Genomic DNA, 14,985 nt, shown 5'->3' on the forward strand with positions numbered 1-14,985 from the left:
CCAGCATGTTGGAGAGGATTTAAGAATTCAGCAAGACCCGAAGGAACTCCCCGCACTATATCACAAGAATATCCGTCCTCCGGCAGAAGGAAGGGAAGCTGTAGATCAATCTCCTCCTCTAAGCGCACCTCTCTTCCATCCTCCCGAGCAAGACCGTCAGCTGTGCTTTCTGCAACCTAAGATGATAAAGATACTCGATTACTTACATATTCTCGCTTGCAAACCCATTCATATACTACACCCTGACTTGAAATGATTACTTTTTCAAAACGTGGAAAATAATCTATAGAACATTGTATCGTTTTTATTTTCACAATGACTATAAATTTCTTTCCCTCTCATTTCCACTTAAACATTATTTAATTATTAGCACACTCAAATCACTTTCTTGCTCTTTTCTTCTCCAAGGCATCTCAGTCACCTATTATTATTTATATACTGTAACCAGCTTTACTGACACTCAAAAACAGTTGCAGCTTCTTTAATCCCTCATAAAATATTTCTTAGTCCAGATATATTGCTTATCTATGTATTATAAATGTATACTGTACTCTGTGTGATGGACTCTAAAGAACCAAGCGGAAATTAACACAACCGAGCCAAGACAAGAGAGTACTGTACATTAAAAGAACAGAAAATGGACTGCTCAAGTTGGAAGCACATTTATTTGTGACAATTGCAGAGGAGACTACCACTCCCATACAGGTCTACACAGCCACATGAAGAAACCTAACACAATGTAGGGCACTACTCTCCATAGTCTCCCTGTGGTATGTCCCATAATGATTTTGGGTAATACACATTATGGGACGTATGGGACATCCCACACTCCCAAAGACTGAAGGATGCCTACCTACAACTTTATATAAGCAATTAAGCTTCAGAGAATTTACCCAGACTTTTATCAAAACTATACTGTCTTCTGTAAATAAATCTCATGCACCAACTTACAGCAACAACATTGTCAATCAGGTCTTGAGGTATTTTGGGCTCGTCTGGCATTGGTTGATATTTCTCCAAAAGCGCTCGTAGCTGAAGAGAGTTAAGCTTGAAACATGTGGATGATATAGTTGCTATATCATCTGGAGCAGACTGGAAAAATTAAAACAAATATATTAAGAGATGTAATGTTGTCATGTTATGTGCAAATACAAATATATTGATCTACTCTATCATACCTTAAAAGTAATCATACGTTTTCTTTTCTTACAAGTCTCCTTTTGGCCAGAAATGCAATGTTAGCAACTTCAATGTAATAAAAGCTGCTATGGCAAGAGTTCAAATAATAAGTGATGTTGAAGTCCTGGCTGATGGAGCTACACCACTTACCATATGCAACATAAACACATACTCTACCACAGTTGTCTCTTGAACACAACACCTTAAATTACTATAGCTATACTATACATGTGACAACAGATGACCAGTTTAATCTTCAAGTACCTCTTAGCTATACAAGTATTAAGGTTAATGTCTAAGTCACAACAGAGAGCCAGGGCAGTCCCCAGGTTCCTTCCAATTACTGTATTTACTTTGAAAACACAACTGTAACTAAAACTAGAGTACAAACAAGTCAAGTAACTTTAAAAGCAGAATACATTCAACAGACAGAATGACTTAAACCTAGACAAGGCCAAATAAATGATCATTAGTCACAATAATATTCATTTATTAGGAATATAAGGCCCAAACTATAAGATTTAAGCTGAACAATAATCACAACACAGTTAAATGGATTATTAAACAAAGTCTTGCACATTACTGAAAAACTTTATTTTCACTTTACCTTTTGTGAATGTAACAACATAGCTGCTTGTGAGAGTCTGGCCAAGTGACAGTCAGCAGCTAACTCCAGCCCCTGCTTCTCCGCCCACAGCTCAATTCGAGCTAAACGGCGTTTTAGCCTTATACCCCATACTCTGAAATGAATGAACAATGCTGTTATATTACTGTAGTACAAATTTAATGTTCTTACACTAATAAGAATTTCAATCCTAAAAATTCTGAAAAATTGCAAAAAATATTATGTTTATTATCAAAGTTATCCAATCCAATGAACACAGTGTGGCTGGAATCAAGAACAACTACACACATTCTCCCTTCACCTTTAATTATTCTTTAATTTTAACTGCTGTGATATTTAGATTCTATCAACAAAGTTCCAAACCATCAGGATTACCCATCACTTGACACAACACAGCATCACTCACTGGGACCTTAGTCTTCCTCAAATACTACTTGATGTTATGCTCTCATCTCATTCACTCTCTCAACTGCTTCTGGTAAGTCCACCCCCATCACTTTTAGTACAGCCTTCACCCTTCCTTCCATCTCCCTCTAGCCACTATCTCTGAATTATAAGCTCTACCACCATACACTCCTTTTACCAATATTTCATTGATCACTTCTCTTAATACGGCCATAACACCTAAGCAGACCCTGATCCACTTTCCCTGACACTATTTTCATTACTACACCTCCTCTCTATATTTATTATTGTAGATCCTCTTCTCCCGATATATTCCCAGCCGTTTACTTACAGTCATCATACAATACATACATACTTGGTAGATAGATACATACATATTCATTATTTGTGTATTTTAAGATAATTTATCATTCACTGAATATGCAGTTAAAAATGGTCATGTGGATCTCAGGTTAGTGCAGGTAACAAGGTGGACAACTTCACAGGTGGTGGCAGTAATAATGACTTATTAAAAAAAAATTCTTATAATATTTAGTAATACTGTACAATTAATTTATATAAAACACACACAAAAAACTAAACAGTATATCAGGGTTGAGTTCATACCTGGTACAGAAGTTAGGGTGTGAATCAGCTACAATTCTGTTGAAGACCCACATGTTGATAAAATGGAAGAGTTGAGAAAACAGCTGAATAGTCAGAGCTGCGTTCACACGACACCGCCGCAGCAGAGCCATGGTGTTGGTCAAGATGGACAATACCTGTAAGTTAATAATCATTACCAACTGTTCTTGAGGTAATATACATGTAGTTCTGTGTTCAACTTCTTTTGAAATACTTAAAGTTATTCAATATAATAACAAGATAGTGGGTATAGACTCACATGTGCTGTGGATCCTTCCTCTTCATTTACATCATCTCTGTCCTCCAAGAACATGGGAAGTGATGTAGACAATTCTGCTTGCATGCAGTCAACCAAACTTCTGTTGAAGGAGATTGAGAGTAAGTGTATGGTATCAGAATTATGGGATCATGGACAACAAAATTATAAATAGAAGCATAAATCGTTCATATGTACCACACCTCTGTTAAAAGCTACTGGTACCATTCATTTTATATTTATACAATTGATGCTTCACTTATCCTATATGAGATAGTGTCTGGGACTCTGGGTATTCTTCACTGTGATGTTCTCAAACTGATCAACATAAACTTTTGTTTACACGCACAAGGTCAACTTTCTCGCATAAAATGTAATACAGTAGTGTAGTACATACTGTATAGTGAATGAGATATGACAGAATAGTGCTGCTTTACTGTGAGATATGTACATAGTGAGCAATCACCAATGGTAGTTTAAAATCTAATGATGTTATGTACTGAATGTTTGAAAATTTCTAAAAATAATCACCAACCAATTTCCTCTAGTTAAAATACTATTTAAATATTTATGAAACATACTGTACTATGAATACACACATTAATATATCCTCAATATTCATTACTCATACAGCATATATAGCGCTGTTTATCTTTTAAAACATAATAAACATATCTACAAAAGAACTAAACTTAGTTTTAACATACCTGAAGGCAACTTGTACAGCTTCTGCAAGTATGTCCTGAGCGTCAAGGGAATATCCACAAACATGTCGGTCTTGTTTCAGAAAGTGGAGTAACTCGGAGGCATTTGCCATCCAGAATGCTAGTGACGTCGGGTCTCCATGGCGGGACTAGAGGAGAAAAACATCGCAGTAATCATCTTTTATAATAATTATGTTAATCTGAAGAAAATCTTGAACCATTGATTTAGTGCTTTGATATCAGTATGAACTTCACACACACTGTCATATTTATATAAAAAAATTAAATAAATAAAAAACAAATACTGTGCCCTACTTACATGTATGACATTTTGAACCATTGCTGCAACCTTGGTAAGCATTTCTGTTAACCTGTGGGCACGCTCTGTGGGGCTCAGGTCTGGACGGTAGTGAGTAGAGGCCCTGAAGGTAAAAAAAATACCATTACATCATTGTATTCGACAGAAACAATTCACAAATCAAACTCTTAATAGAAAAATATTATTAATTTCCGTTCCAATGAACAAATTCATCTATGTACACTGTTTTTATACATGCACAGTCTATGTATATTGTATACAGTGCCGTAGGTACATGCAATATGTACAGTACATACATGCTGAACCGCATACCTACATTGTCTATCTACATGTTCAATCAATGTAAACTTGTATGGCAATTTTACTCAACAAATATCTATCTATCAATCTTTATTTATCTAGCAATCCTTTAATATCAGTACCAATAATGATAAATTTCTCATCGATGTAATAACTGTACCGTATGCATTCATTTCATCCTACATAACCTTTATCCTTCTCTTCCATGTTAGCAGGCAATTTACACGTTCTGAGACCAACACACAACATTCCTTTCTGATAGTTATCTTACCGTCTCTTATATACCTTAAAACATAAATCATATGTTTTATAGAGAGAAGCAACCTGGTATACTGTATGAATATTGTGAAGTTATTAAGTCCAGCTGAGTGGGTAAGAGAAACTATATCTGAGGTCAATGCTGCATCTGTAAAAGCTACTTCAGAATCATATACCCTGTCAATTTAGCATTTAAGGTGAGAACTAACTGTGAACAAATACTGGACTAGCAATTCTTGGGTTAATACCATTCAATCACAACAGAAAAAACCCAAATAGTCTATCTTAAACAATACTGTATAAACAGAACACAAATTTATAAATAAAACTGTATCCGACTGAACTAAAATTATCATGTCAACAAGAATATGTCGTAATACAAGATCAATAAAGAAATATTGTATCAAGAAAACCCAGAACTCACCTAAACCTGGCAGCCATATAGAGTGTGTACGTCGGAGCAAGCTTAAACTGTACATCTGTGGGGTCAAGGTCAGTCGTAATGGCATGAAGAAATGCATCTTCACTCTCCTCTCGAAACTCTAGCACCGCAGGAAGAATAGGATCGCGGGCGGGAGGATATCGTTCATAATTGCCCCTGGACAGAAAATTAGTCATCAACATGTGTACAGTACTCCTTAGTGTAAAGCAGTAATAAAAATTTAAAGACTATATTTGATAACAATAACTGAATAAGGACTTAACACCAAACAAAATATATGCATCATTATAGCCATATTTCTCAAAGTTCAGTATGGTGAGTTCTCTGTACATACACTATTTATCATTTAAAATATATATTTAATAAAAGTTAACATAAGTCAATATAATGCAAGGTAAGACACACCATCATGATGTTAACTTACATAACATGACGTCTGATGGTCCGAGTGCTGCATGAGAATTAGAACAGAGATCATGCAACTACAATTTCATTCATGCTTTTAAGACATCTTAGCAGATGACATCCAATAGAGGTAAAATCCTATACAGTACAGTACTGTAGACCCAAATTTAATGTGAGTGTTAAAGAGGTTTCTTGCTGTCGAGAATTGTCTTGTCATCTGCTATACTGCGTTATTTATTTTTTTTTAATTCCCCAAGTTTGCTCTAACTATTTCTTACCTGCCCTCAAAACTTTGATCAATCTTGTTGGGTCGTTCCTGCGCAGATGACTTAGAGTTGCGTGACCCAGCCTGAGATCCCGAGTGTGACCCTGCATGCGACACGGTGTCCCCCCCAGCCTCTTGCTTGTCCCCAGGTCCCCCAGTAGCAGCCTTCTCTTGCCCAGACCTGTCAACCCCAGGGATGCTACATGCTACGTGCTACACACAACATGCTGGCCACTGAGCAGGGTAGAGTGTAATGGACATACACACACACCAGTATCACCAGGGACAGTACAGTACTAGCAGAGGAACAGTCAGCATGCTACACACTTAACATTTTCATTAATAGTTTAGGTCATCCTGATATTAATGTTGATTAAAACCTTTTTATGAACTGTACATTAGACATTAATAGTCTTTGTGTTAAAACATAAATGAACAAGAGCTTCATGAATATCCAGAATCTGTTACCAAGGGCTATAACTACAAGGCTCTTATATACATCCAAAGTTTTAGTCTGAAAGTGAGTTTGCCAATGAGTTGATTAAATAAGGAATATCTTCAAACACAACATGATAGAAATTTACATCCATCCTGGGCCATTAAGTGCAGGTGCTGAGCAACAAGTTTAGAACATGTACAGCATATACCTTCCAGTACAGTACATGAAACCCCCATATAGTATATATATATATCTAATTACTATACAAACAAATTCTGTGTAATGTTATCCATCTTAATATTATTCATCTCTGTAATCACACACCGGCATCAGTGAAACATTACCTAAACCGTAAAATTACGAAGATTATTTCATATATTAAGTCACCAAATGTTAGGCTAGTGGTTAACATTATACAGAGTGAGCTTTGGTTTAAATCTCTAGAGTTCAGTAACGTGTTCATACCTGTCTATTAGATGGTGTTGACGCATTCGGTCGTCCTGCTGCGGGTCAATGAATCGGAAGTTGTGGATTCGGCCAAATCGGACAATGCATCCATGCTAGTGGGCAAGATTAATGTAAGTCCTCAAAAGACTAGTACAATACCTGTACATTATAGATACTTCTATCATAACAAAGAGCAAAGAAAGTTCTCCTGTGAAAATATTAGTTTAATAATTATAAAGTACAGCATATCTCAAATTCATAACAGATCACAGAAAAAGCCACAATAGCATTACAGAGCAAGGAGTGAGACCTATATAAATATGATACACTAAAATGTATGTAAATTAATGCTGTAATATTTTTGTGAAGGCAAGAGACTTCTTTTGGTTTAATATTAATGACACACCAGTCACTGCGTAATTATTTTGATGAATCTTTTCTGACTACAGTATATTTTCATCGCTCAGTTCAGATATGATAGTCATTCCTTGGGCAAATGCTTCATTTGGTAGATAATTAGACCCCTAGGCTCACACTAGCAGCACTATTTTATCTTCTCAGTAATAAAACAGTACTGTGTGGAGACCTAATTTGAGCTCTTTGTTGTCATCCGCTCTTTCTTTGTTTTAGAGCAACAAACAAGCCACCAGGTCCGAGCAGCTTCTCTCACATCCACAAAAAACATAAAATTACACAACAAAGTAAGTTCTTTCTGTTTAATATGCTGCAGGAGGAAGTTAATAACATTAAGTAGGTTTCTTTTATCAGGCTGGTGCGGTCTGCTAACAACAAACACTTCGGCTGCTTGTGTTTCTTATTGACTAAGGTTAGGTTCGGTTTAATTGAAGAAAAAAACCATTTTAACATATTTTGCCCAAACTACGAGTGTCCACTGCAAAAGTGAAATGGCGACATTTTTAAATGAATTTTCTCTGAAAATTCGGGTATGTCGTCAATAATTTCCTTTTTTTTTATACTGTACAGTGAACCCTCACTTTACGCGGTTAATTCAACCCACGGCGGCCCGCGGAAAGTGAGAAATGCGTAAAGTGAACAACATAACATATGGGATTAATTGAAATAGAGACCGGGCCGACCCCCAAACTCCACTTTTTCAGACACAATATCTACGTTGTAGTAAAAATAACTTCTTAATTTTATGATGGTATGCACACACAATTAATAATTAAGAGAAATATCAATAATATTAGGTTTTTTAACACTTACATTAGTAGAAAAGATGGCTGGGCACACGGGGATGGGGGGTTGGTTCTGAGGCAGAGGGCAGATTATTGGCCCTTACCTGTATCACTTGTATCAATTGTATCACTATCCACCACAGAGGCTTGCAGGGCCTCTTTGTCAAACCCCTCAAAGTCCACATAAGTCCATATCCTCACTATCATTATCACTGACTTGGGCCGGCTGTGGTGGGTGGCGGGTGAAGAACTCGGTAATGTTTTGATGACCGGGCGACCTTGTGCGCACCCTGCTCGCGCTGCTCTCCGCGTAAAGGGGTACACGCACCGCGGAAAGTGAGCATTCCGGTTTCGGTAGGGTACCGCGTAAACGTGGAAACGCGTAATGTGGGACCGCATAAAGCGAGGGTTGACTGTATACAGAATATATTATATGTACGAGACAAAATATGGAATGTCTGGGTTTCGGCTCACCTGAAGAATTGTGGTCTCATATATACGCTGTCCATTAACGAAGGTGTCGGCATCCCTGGAACATGGGGTGACAGTGACAATGCCTTCAGTATGTGCAATAACACAGTGTCGGGGCTGGATGTTGGCACCAAAAAGTTGAAGAGACTGTCCTCCTGTGTGAGTACTGCGGTCTGTGCCAACCTCTGTCACGTTGAGGTGTAGTTGATGATGTCTGCCTGTTCCACCTAGTTCATTGCCATCTGTCAGAAAAAACAGATTCCACGTTATAGTTTACAAAATAAAATTCAAGAAATTAACATATGAAATTGACAAGCACACGAAATAATGGAGTACAGTAATTGTAATTAAATCAAAACGCAATTACAATTTATGAACTATATAATAAATCCCAACCAAAGGGTGAAAATTCACATATAGTGTAAATATTTTATTATGCCTCCCCAACATCCACGTTAACCGGTGCTGTGATCCTTCCCACTACCCATTACAGTACAGTGTTGCTCCACCTCACACCCTGGACGACCCCTGTTGTGATGATGGGGTGACAACTTGTGATGGCACCACCGAATTTAATACAAGAGGAGTTATAATGCCTGAAACCAGCCTGGAGGAATGAGGGAAGAATAACGAAAAATTACAATCACTTGACTGTTGGTGAAAGAGAATTAAATAAATGAAATAACGTAGAATTATTAATAATCTGCGGCAGCGGTATGCAGTGACACCGAGCCCGCGGTTTACCTGCCTAATAGGGCTTTTAAACTGTACTCGTGGTCATATAAAGAGTTGCCGCTTCTTTCCTAAAATTGGGCTACTTTTGAAAACAAAAACATTATCATAAACAACTGCTATGGACCGAGGCGAGAGCTATAATAAACCTCTATCAACAATACAAGTGTCACAACGTCCCTTAAGTCAGGCTGAATGAGTCCTAGAGTAGTTCACATGAGGCTATTTTAGAGGCTGACGTGGCGATCTACCTTCTTACAGAAATATTCAACCTCACCAACTATATTTAGCGCCGTACTAACAATGGCCATGACTGGAATAAACTGAAGCTACATTCATTGCTCTCAGACACGCTTTTTACTCGTTCTACTTACACACTGATGCAACGGTTGGTGCGAGTTATGTAATGGTCGCGTTAAAATGGAAGTCTTTGTGGCTGGCATTAAAGGCATCTACCATCACACACTGCTGTAGACACCATTACTACTAGAGATACAACATGGGAGGACACGTAGCAACACTAATATTGTAACTAAGAGTAATTTCTAGCTCCCACAGAACATATATATTTTTTATATATTCTTTCATGTAAATTTTCAAGAAAGGGTTAATAAGGTTGATCAGCAAGTTACTGGTGGCTACAGGGTTGTTTAGGAATAATTAAACTTAAAATTCATTACTATTCACGATTGATAGACCTGCACTGTGCTTTGGTTAGTTCTTTACACAATTAATTTATAAATAACTTTCTACCTTTTGGTGATTACGAACTCTTGACAGATTGACGTCACAGTGGTGTGGGCTACACGAGGCCAACACCGTCCAATTGCCTAACTGCACTCTGACAGTAAGGTACCGAGTTCATTCACCCTCAAGCATTTGCTAATGATTCAAATTGAATTAAATCATGTCTGTTACATACTGTATACATATATATGGTATAATATACGGTGTGACACATAAAAAATGTAAATTGAGAAAATTAACTTTCGGTACAAATTGGGGTCGAGACAAAAGCCTTGTGGCCATTTATACACGGAAAAGAAATGGGTATTGTGGAGTAGTATTTTTTTTTTAAGTTTTACAAGAATTATGCCGATTTTTTATAACTTAATAAATCCTACAACGTCATTATCAACACATATTTTTCTATATAGATACATTGATGAAATATTAATCAGCTTGTAAACTTATGGTTCAGCCTTTACCAGAACATGTTAATATTTACCAGACGATACTCCCTCAGGTCTACGTGCAAAAAAATATAATTTCCTTTACGCTACCTTTCTCCTATGACGGAAATCAAACACTCACTTTTTTCATAAAATATTCAGTCATGAGATAATATGCCCTGAGGGTGTGGTGGCGTGAGTCATCAAGGGGCGGCAGCTGCTCATAACGCACCACACAAGAGCTCAACACTCCTCCTGACGTCATTAAAAATGCTAATTTCGGGCGCCACAACTCACCGCTCCTGTGGCCTCAGTATAAACTTAATAAAATGTTTTGTTGTCATTAAAATGTTATTACTGACTTTCAACAACTAAAGTCTTTAAGCGCGTAACAAAGTTTGTACTGTGCGAATAATTGCACCATAGTCCATCAACAATTAATATTGACGGAAAGAGAACACTGTAACGTTTTTATTTCATTTTATTTTATATGTATATAACGCAAGAGTGCTGTTAAGGTACTGTATTACACTGTTACCTACCATACAGATAAGAGGCATTAATTGTTATAAGAGGCTTTTCACACTACCACCAGTCCATCAGCGACATCATAATGAAAGCAAGGCGAATTTCTAGATGCCAAAAATACTCGAGTGTTCCAGAATCTGCTCATAGATGACGTGGGACTGCCAGACCTGTGGGTAAATGACGCCTTGGGGGATATTTTTAACACACGTCACCTCTTCATTTAAATTTCACCCCCACCCAACTCAACACTGTTTGTTAAATTAGCGAATCAACTCACAAACACAATATAGTGGAAAACAACACGGAAAATAACACAACACCTGGCAGGGTTAATAGCTTGTGTTGCAAAGCTTCCCAGTCATTTACGAGGAGTTAAAAGATCGTTTCAGGAGACGTGTTTTGTTGTGAGCTTGGAGAGAGAGTGAGGATTATTTTGGTCTGGTGAAGGGGCGAGAAAATAGTATACTATATTCAGATCTAAAACACTAGTACCTTCCCCTTAACACCACTAAATGTTTTTTCCTCATAAGTTATCCGAAGACAAAGAAAGTCAAGAAAGAGGAGACACCCTTATGACAAGCACTTTATCGTTACCCGGACAACCATTGTTTCCTCTCCTCATGTGTCCAACTAAACTGATGTAGACTCCAGGTAACAATGTAATACAGGTTAGGTTAGTTAGGTTAGGTTAGACTAAAGATATCCTTGTAGACCGCAAGCTATAGTAGCACCGGTCGCTCGTTCACTTCAGTAACGCCGTTTATGTAAGAGATGAAATACGACTCGTTTAAAACTGGACCGTGAGTACTAATGGAAAAGTTAATTCCTTTATAATTTCTTTTTCCGAATCCATCTCTCATTAAACTCAAGATTATCGCATTATTAGGTAAAGTCTTAAGGCATATTTATATACAAATTACTCACCTGATTTACATTAAGTTATTTTTAGTGTTACTAGGTGAATTAGGTTACGTAAATACGATACCTTCAAGGACATGACGATAGCATTTCTGAATGATATCTGACAGCGACCCAACACAGGAAAATAAAATGTCTAGATGTATTTGACCAAGATAATTGCTTTTCCAGTCGCAAAATGATTGACTCATAAAAACAAATGACGATCAATTACTCCTAGTGGATAGAAAAGAGAGAGAGACATAAACGGTAGAGAAAAATCACCATCATAAGCGACTGGTCGGGTCGGGTGAGTGAGCGAGTCGGGTGAGTGGGTGGGTCGGGTGAGGTGGTGGGTCGGGTGAGTGGGTGGGTCAGGTGAGTGGTGGGTCGGGTGAGTGGCGAGTCGGGTGAGTGGGTGGGTCGGGTGAGGTGGTGGGTCGGGTGAGTGGGCGATTCGGGTGAGTGGGCGGGTCAGGGGTCGTGGGCGGGTCGGGGCACTTGATTGGTTCCATCAGGATCCTCTTAAAATGAGCTGCTTCATCAGGGCCAATAAGATATGTCCCCTGGTCGACGTCCCTTGAGCCTTGTGGCCCCTGAAGGAGGCTCCCTCACCCCTACCTCACAGTCCTCTTAAGTTAAAAGCATAAATGTCCACCAGTTGTAACCCCCCACACCCCGCCCACCCCCACACCTTGACTGAGTTGTGCCATAATATACGAGTGAATAAAGTTACATACACATTAATTCATCAGTTATTAGTGATATATGACAAAGGTATATATAACGACACACAGTAAATAATACCTTAGTCTACAGCATGATAAAGACCCAAGCGATAATAAAAACGCGTAGTCTAGTGTAAACAAGGTGGTAGTGTAAACAGGGCGGTAGTGTAAACAAGGTGGTAGTGTAAACAGGGCGGTAGTGTAAACAAGGTGGTAGTGTAAACAAGGTGGTAGTGTAAACAAGGTGGTAGTGTAAACAAGGTGGTAGTGTAAACAGGGCGGTAGTGTAAACAAGGTGGTAGTGTAAACAGGGTGGTAGTGTAAACAAGGTGGTAGTGTAAACAAGGTGGTAGTGTAAACAAGGTGGTAGTGTAAACAAGGTGGTAGTGTAAACAGGGCGGTAGTGTAAACAAGGTGGTAGTGTAAACAAGGTGGTAGTGTAAACAAGGTGGTAGTGTAAACAAGGTGGTAGTGTAGGATAAACAGGGTGATAGTGTAGTGTAAACAAGGTGGTACCATCACAGGGAACCCAATAGATGTCTCGTGACCCACCTAACGAGGAACACCAGACCAAGAGCTGATGATATTCATTACTGGACAACACGGAAAGGAGATCCCTAAAATAACCTAACCTGACCTGACCTAACCTAACCTGACCTAACCTGACCTGACCTGACCTAACCTGACCTAATCTACCCCTGACATGATGGTGTTATGATGGAAGACCCAGTTCTCTTTTTCTCTTTACTCATCTCTACCTCCCTCTCCTCTTCTTCCTCCTCCTCTTCTTCTTCCTCCTTCTCCTCTCCCTTCTTCCACCTCCTCCTCCCCTCCCCGTAGACTTCAAAGACACACTCAACACTAAGAGACTCTGTGTCTGCCCGCTTTTAGTTTCTGATTTCTCTAAACTGCTCCGAGTAAAACCTTTTATCTGCATAGACGTTTGTAGACTAGGAGGAGAGGCAGACCGAGTACACTCATTCTAAAACATTCTTAGCTGCGTCCTGCTTGACTCTCTCTCTCTCTCTCTCTCTCTCTCTCTCTCTCTCTCTCTCTTCCAGGATTTATCATACTTCGCTTACTTCATTGTTTCTCCTTTCGTTATGCTTGTGTTAATTCGCGCTTTTATATACTGTTTTGTTTTTTCACACACACACACACACACACACACACAGATCGATAATTACAATAAAAACAACCACCATCCCACCACACCACTCCACTGAAACAATGTGGTTCCTCCTCCCACTCCACTGTGATTTCCCCCTCCCACTCCACCTCTCACCCCACTTCACCATAACACTCCACTGTAATTCCCCCTCCCCCTCCCCCTCCACATCCACCACACCACTCACTATAACACTGTGATTCCGAATGAAATACCGATTTTCAAGAAGGGAGATAGATCACTATCCTTTAACTACCGTCCAATCAGTCTAACATCAATTGTAGGCAAATTACTGGAAGCAATCATTTCAAACTTTTCGAAATCACCTGGAGAAGCACCGATTGATCAATGATTCCCAGCATGGCTTCACAAACGGGCGTTCATGTCTAACTAATCTATTAACATTCTTTTCATCTGTTTTCGAATCAGTGGACGAGGGGCACAATTATGATGTGGTATATCTCGACTTTAGCAAAGCCTTCGACAGAGTCCCCCACGAAAGACTAATAAGAAAAGTGGAGGCTCATGGCATTAAAGGAGATATTCTAAAATGGATTAGGGCGTGGTTACAGGGCAGGAGACAGCGAGTGAGCATTAACGGCACTAAATCCGACTGGAGCAACGTCACTAGTGGAGTTCCCCAAGGCTCAGTACTTGGACCATTATTATTTATTATATACATAAACGACATAGATATCGGCTTAGACAACAACATAAGTAAATTTGCTGATGACACTAAAATAGGAAGTGTAATTAAATGACGAGGACTCCGCAAAACTACAGGAAGATCTAAACAAATTTTTCGAATGGTCTGAAAAATGGCAGATGAAATTCAATGTGGACAAATGTAAAGTTCTCAGTATAGGAGATGTAAACAGGGAAACCAGATACCAGATGAACAACGATGTTATTGAGAAATCCGACTGCGAGAGAGATTTAGGAGTAATGATAAGTAGGAATCTTAAGCCGAGTAAACAATGTGTATTTGCTCGAAACAAGGCTAATAAAGTACTTGGGTTCATCCAAAGGAATGTTTGTTACAAGACTAGCAAGGTCACCCTAAACTATATCTTGCGCTTGTGAGACCTCACTTGGATTACGCAGTTCAATTCTGGTCACCGTATTACAGAATGGATATAGAATCCTTGGAAAGAATTCAGAGGAAAATTACAAGACTAATCCCGGGCATCAGGAACCTTGAGAACAGACAGGTTAAAGCATCTTAATTTGCACTCCCTCGAGAGACGTAGAGTGAGGGGCGATATGATAGAGGTGTATAAATGGAAGTCAGGGCTAAACAAAGGGGACATTACAAAGGTACTCAAACTATCCAACCAGGAGCGAACTCGTAGCAATGGTTTTAAATTAGACAAATTTAGATTTAAGCGCGAAATAGGTAAACATTGGTTTGGAAATAGAGTA

At 38.7% G+C, this 14,985-nt stretch overlaps 1 protein-coding gene across 1 annotated transcript in view; it reads right to left on the reverse strand.

The window, feature by feature from the left end:
• Positions 1–14,985, reverse strand: part of LOC121869231 (afadin-like) — a gene marked incomplete at both ends in the record, with an annotated part of 146,929 nt that overhangs the window by 10,693 nt on the left and 121,251 nt on the right. The window contains 11 exon segments of the mRNA XM_042370471.1: positions 1–176; positions 952–1,092; positions 1,787–1,919; positions 2,816–2,970; positions 3,093–3,192; positions 3,797–3,942; positions 4,113–4,215; positions 5,095–5,268; positions 5,796–5,963; positions 6,687–6,781; positions 8,342–8,580. The exon segment at positions 1–176 is cut by the window's left edge and continues 85 nt beyond it. Coding sequence (XP_042226405.1) covers positions 1–176; positions 952–1,092; positions 1,787–1,919; positions 2,816–2,970; positions 3,093–3,192; positions 3,797–3,942; positions 4,113–4,215; positions 5,095–5,268; positions 5,796–5,963; positions 6,687–6,781; positions 8,342–8,580 — 1,630 coding nt within the window.

Source organism: Homarus americanus, unplaced genomic scaffold (genome assembly GCF_018991925.1).
Source record: "Homarus americanus isolate GMGI-L3 unplaced genomic scaffold, GMGI_Hamer_2.0 scaffold41246, whole genome shotgun sequence".
NCBI lineage: Eukaryota > Metazoa > Arthropoda > Malacostraca > Decapoda > Nephropidae > Homarus > Homarus americanus.